At 47.3% G+C, this 20186-nt stretch overlaps 1 protein-coding gene across 2 annotated transcripts in view; it reads right to left on the bottom strand.

Annotated features, from left to right (window-relative positions):
* LOC311107615 (disks large homolog 5-like) overlaps positions 1 to 20186 on the bottom strand; it is a 104562-nt gene that overhangs the window by 12678 nt on the left and 71698 nt on the right. For both annotated transcript variants that reach the window (XM_084150136.1, XM_084150137.1), the window contains exons 12-28: positions 19876 to 20060; positions 19476 to 19601; positions 19011 to 19143; positions 18657 to 18784; positions 18347 to 18522; positions 17843 to 17946; positions 16932 to 17024; positions 14216 to 14686; positions 13145 to 13930; positions 12764 to 12890; positions 12303 to 12450; positions 10403 to 10530; positions 9628 to 9714; positions 8368 to 8545; positions 2282 to 2444; positions 556 to 689; positions 282 to 446 (exon numbers count right to left, since the gene is read on the bottom strand). In XM_084150136.1, the coding sequence (XP_084006262.1) occupies positions 282 to 446; positions 556 to 689; positions 2282 to 2444; positions 8368 to 8545; positions 9628 to 9714; positions 10403 to 10530; positions 12303 to 12450; positions 12764 to 12890; positions 13145 to 13930; positions 14216 to 14686; positions 16932 to 17024; positions 17843 to 17946; positions 18347 to 18522; positions 18657 to 18784; positions 19011 to 19143; positions 19476 to 19601; positions 19876 to 20060 (3332 nt within the window). The remainder of the gene's footprint in view (positions 1 to 281; positions 447 to 555; positions 690 to 2281; positions 2445 to 8367; positions 8546 to 9627; positions 9715 to 10402; positions 10531 to 12302; positions 12451 to 12763; positions 12891 to 13144; positions 13931 to 14215; positions 14687 to 16931; positions 17025 to 17842; positions 17947 to 18346; positions 18523 to 18656; positions 18785 to 19010; positions 19144 to 19475; positions 19602 to 19875; positions 20061 to 20186) is intronic.

Here is a 20186-nt window from a genome sequence, read left to right as displayed (position 1 = left end):
ACTGAATTGAAAACTCCCACAGTCAGTCTATCTGGCAACCCAATGACCATCATTTCAATACGGTCAATTCAGGAAGGTAACTGAATTTCCAACTTCCTGAAATGAATGAATATGAATGGAATTGACTTAAACCCTGATGACCACTTTCCACTTAATACTTTGACCATGCTTTGTTCCATACATAATATATATTCAAAATATCATACACATCATTAACTAACACCAAGGAACAGAATGCTCCAGCTGTTGTTTTTTTCCTACAATATAATGACCCCCTGTACCTGAAGGAGCTGTGAGGGCTGGTAGCTGGGCTGGTCTGTTTAGAAGGTGGTGTCATGGTCCCTTCGTCTTGCTCACTCAAGGTGTCGATGACGGAGTGATTGTCTGGGGTGGTGTCTCCGCTGAGCTGGGGGATAAGCTGACCACTGATGGACTCCATACGAGAACTGAAGAGAATGTAATCAAAATCAGTCTCCTATTACCTGGAGTTAGAGAGGTTTCCCAGCTCTGTGTGTGTGTGTGTGTTTCTGTGTGTGCGTGCGTACATGCGCTTACCTGGAGCGTGAGTGGTTTCCCAGCTGGAACATGTGTGGGTTGTACTGAGCCAGGATTGTGATGGTGTCACACTGCTGACCAATCACAAGCCTCGCCTGCTGCTCGTTGGCGTTCCGCAAGTTGATCCCATTAAACTGAAAGAAAGAACAACAGTTAGATTAAGAGAGAGAGAGATGAGTGAGTGAGTGAGTGAGTGAGTGAGTGAGTGAGTGAGTGAGTGAGTGAGAGAGTGACTGAGTGACAGAGAGAGAGAGAGAGGGATGAGCGAGAGGGATGAGAGAGAGAGACAGCGAGAGAGAGAGAGAGAGAGAGAGAGAGAGAGAGAGAGAGAGAGAGAGAGAGAGAGAGAGAGAGAGAGAGAGAGAGAGACAGAGAGAGACAGAACGGTAAGAAGAAGAGGGTGAGAGATAGAGAGTGAGATTAAGATCGAGAATGTGGGTAACTTGCACTTAAACATGTTTTTTGATTTAACGGTGCTACATGTAGAATGTGTCCCCCATGTGGAAGCTAGGTGAATTGCAACAACACTTAGGCTGAAAATAAACAACTCTTCCCCCTCCCCCGCATCCCGTTGCCCCACAACACGGCGGAGACTTTGTGGCTGTGTAATCTAGTAAAAACCACTCGCGCTTGAGTCCTTTACTTACAGTATCGTCTACCAGCTTCAAACAGTTGAAAATACTATATTTTTCATTATTGAAAATATATTTGGGTAGCCTAGGGATAAGAGTGTTGTGCCAGTAACCGAAAGGTTGCTGGTTTGAATACCAGAGCCGACAAGGTGAACAATCTGCCGATGTGCCCTTGAGCAAGGCACTTTACCATAATTTGCTCCAGGGGCGCCGTACTGCTATGGCTGACCCTGTAAAACAACACATTTCAAATCAAATGTATTAGTCGCGGGTGTAGCGAAATGCCACCGCTGTATGTGACAATACAAAATTAAAATATATATTTCACAGCGATTTAGATGGTACTAGATGGGAGGCAGTGTGCCAATTTGACAACAAGAGCCGGTCCGGCTGAACCATCTTTATGCAATTTTGTGAAACCCTATCATTCCACTATTACTGCAGATATATTAAGGACATTTTCTGAAATTACAATGCAAAAATAGCACATGATGGTTACCTCCTTTAATGATCATGACTTTCTGACATTTAAGTCCATTAGCAGACACTCTTTTCCAGAGCAACTTACAGTAGTGTAATTGTAACGTAAATAAAGCATTCATTTTTATCATTTTTTCGTACTGCTTCCCTGTGGGAATTGAACCAACAACCCTGGCGTTGCAAGCACCATGCACTACCAACTGTCACGGATTCTGCCAAGACTGCCCTTCCTTCTGGCTCAGGCAGGCTTCGGCGTTCGTCGTCACCGGAGTACTAGCTGCTGCCGATCTATGTTTTATGTTTCTATGTTCATCTGGTTGTGGTCTAGTGTTGCACACCTGTTTCCCATTATAATATTATGTCCTTCCCTATTTAACCTGTTCGCCCCCACTGTGTGTTGTGCGTGTTTGTTTATTGTTACGAGTGTCGTTTGTGAGCGGGTTGCTCCTCCCTGTGTTGGAGGTTTTGCTTGTTTCTTTACTATTCAGTAAAGTAGATTTTCATTTCATTCTGTGTCCTGCGCTTGACTCTGGCCTACCGCATTCCACAGACATTCATGACACCAACTGAGCTACATGGGATTATGACCCAAAATGTAGGTGAGGAAAATATACCTCCAGCAGTTGGTCCCCGTACTCCAGCCGCGCTTGGTGCGCGATGCTTCCTGCCGTCACCTTGGACACGAACACACCCCCATTCTCCCCACTCACTATGGAGATGCCCAGCGGTTCTGCCCCCTTCTGTACCGTCACGTTACGGGGCTCCTCCAGATAGGGCCTTTTAGGAGACCAACAGAAAGAAGAACATTACAAAACCTAATACTGACACACACACACACACTCACACACACACACACACACACACACACACACACACACATACACAAAACCCATACTGTTAAAACATCCTCAAATATCAAAGCCCAATGAAAATGATAAGAAAAAGTACTGACTAGCCTGAATGTGAATGCCTCCTTCTGTTAAAGCGTATTACAACACAGATATAAGCTTTGCATACAAAGGATGTTCCAGCCAGGCTCCAGATCATGTTCCAATCATGCGATCAGACAAAATTCTACAGCACCGGCATGCAATTTTAAGGGTACTAGTGAAAAGCACTGAAGGCACTTTAAAGGAATATAATGTGTATTTTCTGCTTATGTTATAGCTTAGTCTCAACATCTCACTAAGGACTTCTAAAAAGCAAAGGATTAGCGTTGCAAAATGTCAGGAAGTTTCAAAGTGGCAAAAAAAACTTTTCGGAATTAATGGGAATTTACATCGAATTTACAATTTGGGGACTTTAAGCACACTGATTGCTTTTCCTCTTGTTCTTATATGCTTCCTGTCATTAATTGAGCCATATTATTTAAAGCATTGCAAATAAAACAGGCAGGTACTTTAACAATGTTAGAAAAATCAAGAGTCCAGCTGTCAATTGAAGCAACAAGAGGCACCCATTACTGTGTGCCTGACTAGTGTAGAACAAACCTCAAGCTCCGTAATGAGGAGAACCTGGGCCTAACAGCCAGAGGCAGGCGGAGAAAGGATCTGTTATAGAACAGATATCTAGAGCAGAGATGCAGAGAGGGAAGAGAGATGGGATAGGAAGGAGAGGGAAGAGAGATGGGATAGGAAGGAGAGGGAAGAGAGATGGGATAGGAAGGAGAGGGAAGAGAGATGGGATAGGAATGAGAGGGAAGAGAGATGGGATAGGAAGGAGAGGGAAGAAAGTGAAAGTGGGGGAGGAGAAGGAAAGATAAGAAAGAGAGGGGAAGACGGAAAAAGAGTGAAGAGGCAAAGGGGGGAAGCAAGAAAGAGAGCGAAGAGAAGGAGAGTATGTCAGGCAGGCAGGCAATATTCAGAGAGAGCTGCAGATAGACAATTGGGAAGGAAAGACAGATTACAGATAAAGTGATAGAAGATCACAAACGACGTGGGACACAGCTTCCAGACAGTGATGTTTTACTGCATCACTAACACTAGATCAGCATCAACTCACAGACAGACAGACAGACGAGAGACAGAAAGACAGACAGAAGAGAGACAGGTGGGATATATACATCAACATGTTCCATTGACTGATGAGGCAACAGATAACTAGTCAAAGTGATGGGGATGGTACCTCAAAGCATGCGTTTGTGTGACCAACAAAAAAAATCAGCTGGTGGGTGGAGTGAAAACATTATTTCAACCCGTGGGTCGGCTCGCGGTTCAGAACAATCCTATTGTGGGTCTTTAATAAATAAAATGTTTTACAAACCCAGGAACTTGTGTTGCATTGTGTTGCGAATTCCGTTCTGTGAGCGGTGAGGTAGACAGTAGGCTACCAGCCAGGCAGTGAGAGAGTGTGGAGCAGGGAGGCAGTAGGCTACCAGCCAGGCAGTGAGAGTGTGGAGCAGGGAGGCAGTAGGCTACCAGCCAGGCAGTGAGAGTGTGGAGCAGGGAGGCAGTAGGCTACCAGCCAGGCAGTGAGAGAGTGTGGAGCAGGGAGGCAGTAGGCTACCAGCCAGGCAGTGAGAGAGTGTGGAGCAGGGAGGCAGTAGGCTACCAGCCAGGCAGTGAGAGAGTGTGGAGCAGGGAGGCAGTAGGCTACCAGCCACGCAGTGAGAGAGTGTGGAGCAGGGAGGCAGTAGGCTACCAGCCAGGCAGTGAGAGAGTGTGGAGCAGGGAGGCAGTAGGCTACCAGCCACGCAGTGAGAGAATGTGGAGCAGGGAGGCAGTAGGCTACCAGCCACGCAGTGAGAGAGTGTGGAGCAGGGAGGCAGTAGGCTACCAGCCAGGCAGTGAGAGAGTGTGGAGCAGGGAGGCAGTAGGCTACCAGCCACGCAGTGAGAGAGTGTGGAGCAGGGAGGCAGTAGGCTACCAGCCACGCAGTGAGAGAGTGTGGAGCAGGGAGGCAGTAGGCTACCAGCCACGCAGTGAGAGAGTGTGGAGCAGGGAGGCAGTAGGCTACCAGCCAGGCAGTGAGAGAGTGTGGAGCAGGGAGGCAGTAGGCTACCAGCCACGCAGTGAGAGAATGTGGAGCAGGGAGGCAGTAGGCTACCAGCCACGCAGTGAGAGAGTGTGGAGCAGGGAGGCAGTAGGCTACCAGCCAGGCAGTGAGAGAGTGAGGAGCAGGGAGGCAGTAGGCTACCAGCCACGCAGAGAGAGAGTGTGGAGCAGGGAGGCAGTAGGCTACCAGCCAGGCAGTGAGAGAGTGTGGAGCAGGGAGGCAGTAGGCTACCAGCCAGGCAGTGAGAGAGTGTGGAGCAGGGAGGCAGTAGGCTACCAGCCACGCAGTGAGAGAGTGTGGAGCAGGGAGGCAGTAGGCTACCAGCCACGCAGTGAGAGAGTGTGGAGCAGGGAGGCAGTAGGCTACCAGCCACGCAGTGAGAGAGTGTGGAGCAGGGAGGCAGTAGGCTACCAGCCAGGCAGTGAGAGAGTGTGGAGCAGGGAGGCAGTAGGCTACCAGCCACGCAGTGAGAGAATGTGGAGCAGGGAGGCAGTAGGCTACCAGCCACGCAGTGAGAGAGTGTGGAGCAGGGAGGCAGTAGGCTACCAGCCAGGCAGTGAGAGAGTGTGGAGCAGGGAGGCAGTAGGCTACCAGCCACGCAGAGAGAGAGTGTGGAGCAGGGAGGCAGTAGGCTACCAGCCAGGCAGTGAGAGAGTGTGGAGCAGGGAGGCAGTAGGCTACCAGCCAGGCAGTGAGAGAGTGTGGAGCAGGGTGCAGTAGGCTACCAGCCACGCAGTGAGAGAGTGTGGAGCAGGGAGGCAGTAGGCTACCAGCCAGGCAGTGAGAGAGTGTGGAGCAGGGAGGCAGTAGGCTACCAGCCACGCAGTGAGAGAGTGTGGAGCAGGGAGGCAGTAGGCTACCAGCCACGCAGTGAGAGAGTGTGGAGCAGGGAGGCAGTAGGCTACCAGCCAGGCAGTGAGAGAGTGTGGAGCAGGGAGGCAGTAGGCTACCAGCCAGGCAGTGAGAGAGTGTGGAGCAGGGAGGCAGTAGGCTACCAGCCAGGCAGTGAGAGAGGGTGGAGCAGGGAGGCAGTAGGCTACCAGCCACGCAGTGAGAGAATGTGGAGCAGGGAGGCAGTAGGCTACCAGCCACGCAGTGAGAGAGTGTGGAGCAGGGAGGCAGTAGGCTACCAGCCAGGCAGTGAGAGAGGGTGGAGCAGGGAGGCAGTAGGCTACCAGCCACGCAGTGAGAGAATGTGGAGCAGGGAGGCAGTAGGCTACCAGCCACGCAGTGAGAGAGTGTGGAGCAGGGAGGCAGTAGGCTACCAGCCAGGCAGTGAGAGAGGGTGGAGCAGGGAGGCAGTAGGCTACCAGCCACGCAGTGAGAGAATGTGGAGCAGGGAGGCAGTAGGCTACCAGCCACGCAGTGAGAGAGTGTGGAGCAGGGAGGCAGTAGGCTACCAGCCAGGCAGTGAGAGAGTGTGGAGCAGGGAGGCAGTAGGCTACCAGCCACGCAGTGAGAGAGTGTGGAGCAGGGAGGCAGTAGGCTACCAGCCAGGCAGTGAGAGAGTGTGGAGCAGGGAGACAGTAGGCTACCAGCCAGGCAGTGAGAGAGTGTGGAGCAGGGAGGCAGTAGGCTGCCAGCCAGGCAGTGAGAGAGTGTGGAGCAGGGAGGCAGTAGGCTACCAGCCACGCAGTGAGAGAGTGTGGAGCAGGGAGGCAGTAGGCTACCAGCCACGCAGTGAGAGAATGTGGAGCAGGGAGGCAGTAGGCTACCAGCCAGGCAGTGAGAGAGTGTGGAGCAGGGAGACAGTAGGCTACCAGCCACGCAGTGAGAGAGTGTGGAGCAGTTGGCAGTAGGCTACCAGCCACGCAGTGAGAGAGTGTGGAGCAGGGAGGCAGTAGGCTACCAGCCACGCAGTGAGAGAGTGTGGAGCAGGGAGGCAGTAGGCTACCAGCCACGCAGTGAGAGAGTGTGGAGCAGGGAGACAGTAGGCTACCAGCCAGGCAGTGAGAGAGTGTGGAGCAGGGAGGCAGTAGGCTACCAGCCACGCAGTGAGAGAGTGTGGAGCAGGGAGGCAGTAGGCTACCAGCCAGGCAGTGAGAGAGTGTGGAGCAGGGAGGCAGTAGGCTACCAGCCACGCAGTGAGAGAGTGTGGAGCAGGGAGACAGTAGGCTACCAGCCAGGCAGTGAGAGAGTGTGGAGCAGGGAGACAGTAGGCTACCAGCCAGGCAGTGAGAGAGTGTGGAGCAGGGAGGCAGTAGGCTACCAGCCACGCAGTGAGAGAGTGTGGAGCAGGGAGACAGTAGGCTACCAGCCAGGCAGTGAGAGAGTGTGGAGCAGGGAGGCAGTAGGCTACCAGCCAGGCAGTGAGAGAGTGTGGAGCAGGGAGACAGTAGGCTACCAGCCAGGCAGTGAGAGAGTGTGGAGCAGGGAGGCAGTAGGCTACCAGCCAGGCAGTGAGAGATGGGGAGCAGGGAGGCAGTAGGCTACCAGCCACGCAGTGAGAGAGTGTGGAGCAGGGAGGCAGTAGGCTACCAGCCAGGCAGTGAGATAATGTGGAGCAGGGAGACAGTAGGCTACCAGCCACGCAGTGAGAGAGTGTGGAGCAGGGAGACAGTAGGCTACCAGCCAGGCAGTGAGAGAGTGTGGAGCAGGGAGGCAGTAGGCTACCAGCCAGGCAGTGAGAGAGTGTGGAGCAGGGAGGCAGTAGGTGTGGAGCAGGGACTGTCTCTTTGTGTGATGCTGAAACATTCTAATTGGTCCACGTGCAGAGCTATGTTCCGTCCCCCCACCCCACATGACAATACATTGCCAAGTTGACTTTCCCTAGCTAGCCTAGCTCACGCGAAAATGGCTAACGTAACCAGAGAAATAAAAAGAAAGGGAATACACCATCGTGGAAAAAAGTGCTGGCGAGTGAAATCCCTGGTCACTGTGGACAAGGACAACAACCCAGTAGATGGATGGCTTATACAGCCTGCAAAAAGTGTCCAGAAGGTATTTGTTTACAATAATTTAGTTAATTATCAATTTGTTCATTTAGACCATACATACGCTATATAAAGTTTAAACCGGTGCAGCTGGTGAAAGTTTGAGTATAGCCAACTAAATACATTTATTTTTGTAGGCTATATTCAATTCTGGGAATTGTTCATTTAAGTTTCAATTAAACTATTTGATTATCTAAACAATATTGAATGTAGAGGTATTGTTTTGTTATGTCGGCTATATGCTTTCATTAGGTAAGAAGGCTAATTAGAAGGCGATTTGAGTTGTCAATGTGCCGCATCGCATTGTGAAGAAAATAAGATATTGTTCTTAATTCATGGCATGGTTTCCTTTTATCCAAATGTTGAATAGACATGCAGACAAATGAATTAATGCAGGGAAGGGGAATAAAATCATACTACTCTGGAGTCATAAAAACAATTAAATAAATTGATATTATTTTGTGAGTCACAGATCAGCTCTCGGAACTATTCTATGCGGGTGGGTCGGGTTGCAGAGAATAATGTGTCCTGATGTGGGGTATTGGATGGGGCTCGGAATGGATGTGGCAGGCACGGGGCGGGTGTGGCTCCAAAAAACTGACCCATGTAGGACTCTAGTGTGCTGATTGTGTGTGTGCCCATGTGCATGCGCGCACATTTGTGGCTGTGTGCATGTGTGTGTGCGTGTGTGGATGTGTGCGTGCGTGCATGTGTGTCTATGTGTGTGTGTGTGTTTTCACGCTGTGTATGCGTGCGTGCATGCGTGTTTGTACCTGTCATTCCGTCGGTCCCCTATTAGAGCAGGGCTGACTGATATCCTGGGCTGGCTGGCGCTGGTGGAGATAGAGCTCTGTGATTGGCTGCTGGCGAAGGATGTTGTCTCTAGGTTGACGGGGGACATGGGAGGAGTGGAGTGGGACAGGGAGCTGCACTCTGAGTGGGACAACGACCCTGGTGGGGTGACGGTGAGAGGAGGGTGACATGGTGGAAGAAAGGAGAGGGAGGAGAAACAAAGTTACTACTGTGTTGTCATCCCATAGGTTATTAATGTGTTGTCATCCCATAGGTTATTAATGTGTTGTCATCCCATAGGTTATTAATGTGTTGTCATCCCATAGGTTATTCATGTGTTGTCATCCCATAGGTTATTCATGTGTTGTCATCCCATAGGTTATTCATGTGTTGTCATCCCATAGGTTATTCATGTGTTGTCATCCCATAGGTTATTAATGTGTTGTCATCCCATAGGTTATTAATGTGTTGTCATCCCATTGGTTATTAATGTGTTGTCATCCCATTGGTTACTACTGTGTTGTCATCCCATAGGTTACTACTGTGTTGTCATCCCATAGGTTACTACTGTGTTGTCATCCCATAGGTTACTACTGTGTTGTCATCCCATAGGTTACTACTGTGTTGTCATCCCATAGGTTACTACTGTGTTGTCATCCCATAGGTTACTACTGTGTTGTCATCCCATAGGTTACTACTGTGTTGTCATCCCATAGGTTACTACTGTGTTGTCATCCCATAGGTTATTACGGTGTTGTCATCCCATAGGTTATTACTGTGTTGTCATCCCATAGGTTACTACTGTGTTGTCATCCCATAGGTTACTACTGTGTTGTCATCCCATAGGTTACTACTGTGTTGTCATCCTATAGGTTACTACTGTGTTGTCATCCCATAGGTTACTACTGTGTTGTCATCCCATAGGTTACTACTGTGTTGTCATCCCATAGGTTACTACTGTGTTGTCATCCCATAGGTTATTACGGTGTTGTCATCCCATAGGTTATTACTGTGTTGTCATCACATAGGTTACTACTGTGTTGTCATCCCATGCCTATAGGTAAAGAACTGCTACTTTTGTTACCACATAATTGATGGGCTCATAAAAATAATTCAATCCCTTCAAATACATTCATGAAACACTATTCAATATATACATACATAACTCAATAAGCTCATACACTGACTCTCAGAGGACTGCAAATATGGAGCCTTGTAGCAGCAGGAGAGAAACAACCTACCTCTATCAGACCCTGCAACAGAGCGTGGGTATCGAGTAGGGGGGATTTTAATACGCTCTGCCCGGAACTGTAAATTACCAGAGGAACCTGTCAAGATCATAAACAGATAAGAGGTGAGTTACCAGTAGTAACATACAGACTAACAGTACTAACAACCTCCATCTTAGAGGGGTAAGAAAATGGAAAATCTTACATGTTAATATCATTCATGCCAAGACCATACCATACTAATATAAATTTTAGTCATTTAGCAGATGCTCTTATCTTAGCCCCCCGTGGGAATCGAACCCACAACCCTGGCGTTGCAAACGCCATGCTCTACCAACTGAGCTACATCCCTGCCGGCCATTCCCTCCCCTACCCTGGACGACGCTGGGCCAATTGTGCGCCGCCCCATGGGTCTCCCGGTCGCGGCCGGCTACGATAGAGCCTGTATTCGAACCAGGATCTCTACTGGCACAGCTAGCACTCGGGAGACACGATAGTAAAAGGACTACATGTATGATCCCGTGTGGCTCAGTTGGAAGAGCATGGTGCTCCAACGCCAGGGTTGTGGGTTCGATTCCCATGGGGGACCAGTACAGGAAAGAAAGTACAAAAATATATCCACTCACTACTATAAGTCGCTCTGGATAAGAGCGTCTGCTAAAGTGTAAATGATTCCTGTGCTCATGGTGTAAAAATCAAATTATCTTCGGCTCAATAAAGTTTGTATTTATTCATTAATTTGTTTGTTCATTCACGCATGCATTCATTAATTTGTTCATTCACTGACCCAGTCTGGCACTGGAGGGCAGGGAGTTGGTGCTGTGTGGTGCCTGGCTATGGGACGATGAATCTGACGTTAAGTCACCAGATCGCTTTTGGCTCAAGTCCAGGCTCAGACGACCTTGGTGCTGGGGACTTTAGGAGAAGAACAGAGTCATCAGATTAATGCAGCCAATTATTACATATCTATGTTTAGCTACACTGCTCAAAAAAATAAAGGTAAAACTAAAATAACACATCCTAGATCTGAATGAATGAAATAATCTTATTAAATACTTTTTTCTTTACATAGTTGAATGTGCTGACAACAAAATCACACAAAAAGTATCAATGGAAATCAAATGTATCAACCCATGGAGGTATGGATTTGGAGTCACCCTCAAAATTAAAGTGGAAAACCACACTACAGGCTGATCCAACTTTGATGTAATGTCCTTAAAACAAGTCAAAATGAGGCTCAGTAGTGTGTGTGGCCTCCACGTGCCTGTATGACCTCCCTACAACGCCTGGGCATGCTCCTGATGAGGTGGCGGATGGTCTCCTGAGGGATCTCCTCCCAGACCTGGACTAAAGCATCCGCCAACTCCTGGACAGTCTGTGGTGCAACGTGGCGTTGGTGGATGGAGCGAGACATGATGTCCCAGATGTGCTCAATTGGATTCAGGTCTGGGTAATGGGCGGTCCATAGCATCAATGCCTTCCTCTTGCAGGAACTGCTGACACACTCCAGCCACATGAGGTCTAGCATTGTCTTGCATTAGGAGGAACCCAGGGCCAACCGCACCAGCATATGGTCTCACAAGGGGTCTGAGGATCTCATCTCGGTACCTAATGGCAGTCAGGCTACCTCTGGCGAGCACATGGAGGGCTGTGCGGCCCCCCAAAGAAATGCCACCCCACACCATGACTGACCCACCGCCAAACCGGTCATGCTGGAGGATGTTGCAGGCAGCAGAACGTTCTCCACGGCATCTCCAGACTCTGTCACGTCTGTCACATGTGCTCAGTGTGAACCTGCTTTCATCTGTGAAGAGCACAGGGCGCCAGTGGCGAATTTGCCAATCTTGGTGTTCTCTGGCAAATGCCAAACATCCTGCACGGTGTTGGGCTGTAAGCACAACCCCCACCTGTGGACGTCGTGCCCTCATGCCACCCTCATGGAGTCTGTTTCTGACCGTTTGAGCAGACACATGCACATTTGTGGCCTGCTGGAGGTCATTTTGCAGGGCTCTGGCAGTGCTCCTCCTGCTCCTCCTTGCACAAAGGCGGAGGTAGCAGTCCTGCTGCTGGGTTGTTGCCCTCCTACGGCCTCCTCCACGTCTCCTGATGTACTGGCCTGTCTCCTGGTAGCGCCTCCATGCTCTGGACACTACGCTGATAGACACAGCAAACCTTCTTGCCACAGCTCGCATTGATGTGCCATCCTGGATGAGCTGCACTACCTGAGCCACTTGTATGGGTTGTAGACTCCGTCTTATGCTACCACTAGAGTGAAAGCACCGCCAGCATTCAAAAGTGACCAAAACATCAGCCAGGAAGCATAGGAACTGAGAAGTGGTCTGTGGTCACCACCTGCAAAACCAGTCCTTTATTGGGGGTGTCTTGCTAATTGCCTATAATTTCCACCTGTTGTCTATTCCATTTGCACAACAGCATGTGAAATGTATTGTCAATCAGTGTTGCTTCCTAAGTGGACAGTTTGATTTCACAGAAGTGTGATTGACTTGGAATTACATTGTGTTGTTTAAGTGTTCCCTTTATTTTTTTGAGCAGTGCATATTGTAAGATCTAGATCATTAAGAACATTGTTGACATGAAGTTCCGGTTTTAATTACTGCCTTTGAATCAGGGACTGATTCAGACCTGGGATACCTGGAATTGGCTTGGAATTGAGGAGGGGTATCTACCTGGGGTGAGAGTGTGAGTGGTTGCCTGAGGTGGGTGCAGGAGGACAGTTGTTGTTAGTGTGAACATCATGACTCCAGGCGGTATAGACTGGGTTCCTCATCACAGCGGTGACAGCAGGACATGGGGCTAGACCTCTGTGTCCGGGATCTGGATGACCAAAAACAGCGACATTTACATTTTAGTCATTTAGCAGACGCTCTTCTACGTTTTACCATGCAATAAGGTAAAAAAGACACATGATCACAATATTCACAATTCAAAATAGCCGCTATCTGTGAAATCAGGGCAAGTAAGAGTTAAGAAAACAGGAAATGAAAGCGATCAGGTGCAATATCACACCTGTACTGAAACACAGTTCAGTGAGTGGACAAAATAATATTAGAAAAAACATATTTAATGGCCGTACAGAGATAATCTAATATACAATTACTTGTTCAGATAGTTGTAACAGGAGACTTACGTGCAGCCATTGTGCTGCTGTATCCTGGTGGTACCAAAGGCATGCTGTAACGATGGGAACGCGTGGGACAGAAACGCACCAAGTCCACCGGCTCTGGAGACGCCTCGTCCTTAGAGACATTCTGGACCTACAGTAAAGACAGATAGGAACTATCAGCTCTAGTAACACACACTGACACTAAATGCAGTGTGTGGAAAACAAAGGAGTTTATTGTATAGTGAATATTTGTTGAGTGTAATAGCGAATCAATAAGAATATCAACATCGTATCAAAAGGAAACTTGGAAAGTTTGGCAAAGCACAGCCACAGGGCTCAATTACTTAATCAACCAAACAACCAATCAATAAATCAACCAATCAATCATTCAGGGATGTTCATTACCTGGATAGGGATGTGGATGTGTAGAGGGGTCATGTTCCGGCGTAACGCAGGGGCTGATTTGGGCCGGTACCTTCTCCTGTCCCTGTCCAGCTCCTCCCCCCTCTGCCTGCCTACATCCTCATCACATGACTTCCTGGAGCTGATAATTGGCTGCTTCCCCTCTCCAGGAGGGTCTATGTAGTAATGTTGCTTCTCACTGTCCCTGTCTCTGTCTCGATCTCGACTTTCTCTGTCTCGGTCCCTCTCTCTGTCTCTTTCCCCATCTCTGTCCCAATCTCTGTCTTTCGCTCTGTCTCGACCCTCCAGCCCCCCCCCCTCCTGTTGTTTGCCCACCAGGGGTAGGCCACCTTGTGCCTGGCCCGGGGTGGTTGGAGGGGTGCCTGTCCCTGTGGTGATGGTGGAGTCCGAGGCAGAGCTGGTCTGATGGCGGTGTTTGAACCTGAACGAATCGCTCCTCTGAGGCAGGGTGGGAGGGGTCTGCCCTATCCCCACCCCTGGCCCCGGCCCCACCTCAGACTGAGAGTCCTGCAGGGAGTGTTTTGGTAGCTGGGACAGGGAGAGGTAGTCCAGTTTGGAGGGCGCCTCGGGCCGTTTGAAGGTCTCCGCGTCGAAGATGGACTTCCTCTGCTTGGGCTTCTTATAGATGGAGAGCTGGGCACACTCGGGGATGGACGCACCCACCATGACTTTAGGCCAGGTGCCTCCGCTCGGCTTCTCGCTCTCTGGAGTAGTGGTGTGTCCTTCCTCTCCTCCTCCTCTGTCTCTGTCTCTGTCCAGCAGCGTGCTCTGAATAGAATAGAACCCCGGGGTGGAAATGGAAATGTTACAGTCTTACACATAACAACATTACAACACACATTACAAACAATAACGTTCTGGAGCTATTAAATATTAAACTTTACATGCAGTCCAAGAGGGCTGGGGAATGTAGGTAGAGATTGCTAAAAACTACAAAGTAAGCCATGGAAGTCAATCCATCCCTCCATCCATTCTTCCCCTTACCTCCACATCAATCCACCCTTCCAACCATCCATCCATTCCTCCCCCTCCCTCCATCCTTCCAAGACAAACCTGCAGGGTAATACAGTCGGAGGCCACAGGGGTGAAAGTGAGAGGTCGTCTGCTGTGTGACTCCCCTCTCTTGTAGCAGTAGTCCTGGTGGGGCTCTGGGGACCCCAGGGGCGCTGAACTAACTGGGCTGTGCTGCAGACAGCTCCCCCTGTGGGACAGAGAGCGGGAGTACATGGAGCTACTGGAGAATGGCTTGTTGTAATGGCAGAGGGAGCCATCTCTACTGTTGTTGTCTACAATGTCACTCTGACTCCTGTCTTTGTTGTGATGGTTGTGTCTCTCTCCACCACTGGAGCCAATTTCAGGGCAGAACATGTCCGTCTGGGTAGAGCTGTTGTTGTGCTTGGAGTTCCGGGAGTGCCAGGAGTGGACCTCCGGGCAGGAGTGGAGCAAGCGGCAGTTGGAGGTCTTCTCTGAGGCGTCTCGCAGGTTTTCGAAGATACTCTGGCCGGAGCAACTCTGTGGGAGGAACTGCGTGAGGGGCAAACAAGAGGTCATTACAGTCAACGCATCGTTTCCACTCAGGTTGTTCATAGTCCTAAAGTTTGTGACCGGGAAACATTTACAGTGCCTTCAGAAAGAAGAAGACTTATTCCACATTTTCATTTTATGTTACAGCCTGAATTCAAAATGGATTTCTCACACAACATCCCATAATGAACTCTGGTGGCAGGTAGCCAAGTGGTTAGGAGTGTTGGGCCAGTAACTGAAATGTGGCTGGTTCCAATCCCTGAACCAAAAAATCTGTCAATGTGCCCTTGAGCAAGGCACTTAACCCTTATTGCTCCAGGGTTTCTGTCAATAATGGCTCTCCGAGGGTGTCTCAGGGGGAGTGGGATTTGCAAAATACAAACTTGTACATGTGTGAAATAGGACAAATGTAAGCCCCACCTAGTTATCTTATGACAAAGTGAAAACATGTTTTTATACATTTTTGCTAATTTATTGAAAATGATATACAGTAATATTTCATTTACATAAGTATTCACACCCGAGCAAATACTCTATAGAAGCGCCGAGTTGTCTTGGGTATGTCTACATCAGCTTTGCACATCTGGATTTGGGGATTTTCTCCCATTCTTCCTTGCAGATTTTCTCAAGTTCTAAGCTAGATGGGGAGTAGCAGTGAACAGCAATCTTCAAGTCTTTCCACAAATGTTCAATGGGATTCAAGTCTGGGCTTTGGCTGGGCCACTCAAGGACTTTCACATTCTTGTTCTGAAGCCATTTCAGCATTGCTTTGGCTGTATGCTTGGGGTCATTGTCCTGTTGGAACGTAAATCTTCATCCCAGTCTAAGGTCGTTTGCACTCTGAAGCAGGTTTCATCAAGTATTTTCCTGTATTTGGCTCAATTGTTCTTTCTATCCTTACCAGTCTCCCAATCCCTGCCGCTGAAAAGCATCCCCATAGCATGACGCTGCCACCACCATGCTTCACGTCGGGATGGTGTTCATTTTTTTACATTTTAATCATTTAGCAGACGCTCTTATCCAGAGCGACTTACAGTTAGTGAGTGCATACATTTTCATACTGGCCAAAGAGTTCAATTTTTGTCTCATCAGACCACAGAATATTTTGCCTTATGCACTCAGAGACTTTCACGTGCCTTTCTGAAAACTCCAGGCGTGCTGTCATGTTGCCTTTTTCTCAGCAGTGGCTTCTGTCTGGCCACTCTCCCATAAAGCCTAGATTGTTGAATTGCTGTAGAGACTGTTGTCCTTCTGGCAGGTTCTCCCATCTCAGCCAAGGAACTCTGGGTTCTTGGTCACCTCTCTGACCAAGGTCTTTCTTGCCAGGTGCTCAGTTTGGTCAGACGGCCAGCTCTAGGCAGAGACTAGGTAGTTCCATATTTTTTCAATTTCCCAATGATGGAGACCACTGTCCTCTTGGAAACTTTGAACACTCTAGCAATTGTTTCATACCATTCCCCAGATATATGCCTCATCACAATTATATCTCAGAGATCTACAGACAGTTCCTTGGACTTCATGGTATAGTTTCTGCTCTGACATAAACTGTCAACTGTGGGACCTTATATAGACAGGTGTGTTTCTTTCTAAATCATGTCCAAACAATTGAATTGGCCGCAGGGGACTCCAATCAAGTTGTAGTGACATCTCAAGGATGATCAAAGGAAATTAGATGCACCTGAGCTCAATTTGGAGTGTCATTGCAAAAGGGGTGTGAATACTTATGTAAATCACGTTGTCATTATGGGGTATTGTTGGTGAGAAAAAAATATATTTAATCAATTTTGAATTCAGGCTGTAACGCAACAAACTGTGGAATAAATGAAATTGTATGAATACTTTCTGAAGGCACTGACTGTTTAAAAAAAATTGAGGAAACATGATTATTACTTGCCCATTACTGGAAGGTACAGTACATGCCAATACAGGTTACTATAACTTAATACCTCAGCTTAATAGACTAAATAAACATTTATTTATAAATAAACATACCAACCAGTTCCAATACAATAATATATTTCAAATTTTCTCAGCCACCATTATCAGTTCAAGATATTCATTCCACAGCTCATGCTAACATCTATCTATTGGATACAGCATTTATAACTGAGCCAGTAGATGAAGACATCCCTAATGGCACCCTATTCCCTATATATTGCATTACTTTTGACCAAAACCGTGGTCAAAAGTAGTGCACTACATAGGGAATAGGGTGGCATTTGGGAGCCACACAGCCTTAACTCACCTTGATGAGAGAGACGCTGAGAGCATCTCTGCAGCTCCGCAGTAAAGCTTCACACTCAGACAGTGACTTGTTATCTAGTGCAATTCCATTTATCTGTGGAGGGGGAAATGAGGTCAGCACTTCGTATCAAAACAATGTTATAGCAGGGAAGCAAGCAGGTCTTCACTTAAATACTCCCAAGTGTGCGTCCCAAATGGCCTCTTATTCCCTATGTAGTACACTACGACAAGGGCTCTGGTTAAAAGTAGTGCACTATATAGGGAATAGGGTGCCATTTGAGACATAGCCCAAATGATTTATAAATGAATACGGTCACCAAGGTAATATGCATGCAAACTGTCTGGGGATCCATGAATTTGTTATGAAATGCAATTAAGATATGATGATGCAAAATTACTATTGGGAGAATCCGGTTGGTCATAAACAACAAGCTGAGATTTGCACACAAAAATATATTATTATCACGTGACCATGTATTTACAATAGAGGTCAGTAATGGTCACCTTCAACTTAGGTCATATATAAGGCTTCATATACATTTTATTTATTTAACCTTTATTTTAAAAGGGAGTCATATTGAGACCCAGGTCTCTTACAAATGAACCCTGCAGAATACAGAAATACACACATCAAATATCAAATGCAATCAATAAATATATAAATAGTAAATACAAAGAAAACACAGATAAACAAAAAACTAAATCATACAAAAAACACAATCCCATTTATTCATAAAGTATGAGTACTAATCTAGGATTAGGTCCCCCCCTAATCATTAATTTTAATCTAAAAGGCAAAACTGATCCTAGATAAGCACTCCTATTCAGAGATGCTTTATGGACACAGGCCCAGTTATAGTAGCAAAACAATATTAGCTTTCATAATAAAAGCAGGTGTAATGTGATACGTACAGCGATGAGTCTATCTCCGACTGTGAGTGAACCCTCCTTGGTTGCTGGAGAGCCCGGAGTGACCCCAGCTACAAACACCCCACTCTCCAGACCTATACCACTGTCTGGGGGAAACAGGGAGGATAACGTCATGTCTTCAGCATACACACATTTTATTAAAAATAACCCAGTATTGTTCTTCAAACGGTTCAATGTAGAACCTTTGAGATTGAGACAAAGGTTTTGTAAAATAACCATTAAAAGGGGTTCTATGCGGCACCCACCAAAAGGGGTTGTAATGATAGCAGAATCATTTTTGGTGCCCTTTTTTTTTATAGTTTGGAATTGGTTCTTTATAGCACCATAAAGGTTCCATTTAGAACCTTATGAGCATGGTTCTTTATAGAACCTTTAAAAAAAGGTTCTATATAGCACCAAAAAGGGATACGCTATGGTTACAAGCCAAAGAACACTTATTTGGCACTTGTTTTTAGTGTGTGAGTTTTAGCTGTATAGGAGTGATACCTTTGTATCCTGTGAGGTTGATCTCAATAGGAGTGATTAAGCGTCCTCCCAGAGATTTCCTCCTGCGGACCACCATATTGATCACTCCCTCTCCACTCCGCACTGCCTTCAGAACCTGCTTCCTGTCCTTATTGGTCAGGTCCACATTGTTTATCTTCAACAGCCAATCATTCACTCTGTAGAGAGAAGAGCAACCAATCATTTACTTTGTAGAGAAAAGACGCAACCAAGCAGAGCTGTACACAGTGGATGATTAATAATAACGGTATGTTTTTCAAAAGTAGGAAGAAGGCCATCAAGTGTGATTTACCTTAACCTTCCTTCAGCAATACCTCCTCTGTCCACCTTACTCACAAATATCCCACAGTCTCCTGGTAAATATGGCTCATTTATCCCCTCGGCAACGTCAAAACCAAGTGCTTTTATATCCATGTCCTCCTGAAATAACAACATAAATAAAGCATCATTATTTCCTCATGTTAGCATTAAAAAGGCATATCTTATCTAAAATGGGTCCATGATTTGTTTCTCTGAATATTACTACTGTTTTACTACTTTTACTACTGTATTCATTCTTTGTGGTTCAATTCGATTTGGCAATAGCACAAAGCAATGCATGTGGAATTGGCCAAGGTAAATAGGTTGGTGAGCACTAAACACTTACTCTGTTTTTCTCAAACTCCACAACTTCCGTCTCCCATTCCAAAGAGTCGGTGTCGATGGCTGAATCGTGTGAATTATGAGCCATCAGCTGACGAAAACTTGCCTCCTTTTCCAACTGGTCTTCAATCCTTTCTCTGTAGAAAGAGAGAGAAACTTTGAAAACAACCTTTCCATTTGAAGACCAACTTATACATGTACAGACAGCCAGTTGTTAGATTCACATTTCAACCACTAGGTGGCAATAAAAACCTGGTTGTAAAGAACACTGTCAGAGCACCAAAACCTACAGTACTTCAAATCAAGTTACAGAACTGGCAAAGTTACATAATAGGGTTATATTCCTCTGTACTGTAAATCGTTTTGAGAGGTTTATATTCTGAAGATAAAGGGATGTGGAGGGATGGATGGATGGCGAAATGGAGAGATGGAGGGATGGATGGATGATGTGGAGGGATGACTAACTGACTTGAGCTCCTTGAGTTCGCGTGATGCGTCGTTTTTCTGTTTCCTGGTATCGTCCAGGTTCCTCAAGGCATCTGCCAGGTCGCTCACCGCTCGGTCCCTCTCTCTCCTCAGGTTGTCACATAACGTCCTGACAGACACACACACACGACGTCATCTAAATCTATTCATTCATTACCTTTCAGGCTTGTCCAATTTTCTGTAAATATCCAATAATCACCCAATCTTCTCTGGAAATTTAAGACAGAGCCTTTCAACACTTGTAATTTTTCAGCACTGGCCACTGATCCTTGAGTCTTCAATATTAATATACTGTGAGTTTCTTAGCTATCATCCTGTTGGCTTCCTGACAGGTTCTAGAGGCCACGTGCTATGGGATGCAGGATGTTTCTCTCTCTACTCACCGAATGCTCTCTCTCTCTGCCACTATCTTGTCTCTCTCCTGAAAGGCCCAGTCGCGTCGACACTTGGCCACCTCGGCCTCCTGCGTCGCCTCCTTCAGCTCCTGAGACATGGCTTCATACTGCTTCCTCAGCACCTCTATCTCCTTGTTGGCCCGCTCCATGTCCAGGGTGGTCGAGTCTTGTTTCTGATGGGGAGGAAATAGGTGTAGGTTGAAGTTGCCCCTAGATGCTGATCTTGGTTTAGCTAAGGTAAGATTGGGGGAGGGGAAGCTGATCCTAGATCTGTACCTAGGGGAAACTTTACCCCGGAG

The sequence above is a fragment of the Coregonus lavaretus genome, assembly GCF_964263955.1.
Source record: "Coregonus lavaretus genome assembly, chromosome: 1".
Taxonomy (NCBI): Eukaryota; Metazoa; Chordata; class Actinopteri; order Salmoniformes; family Salmonidae; genus Coregonus; species Coregonus lavaretus.
The sequence above is the reverse complement of the archived record's forward strand: the minus strand, read 5'-3'. Positions and strand labels throughout refer to the sequence as shown.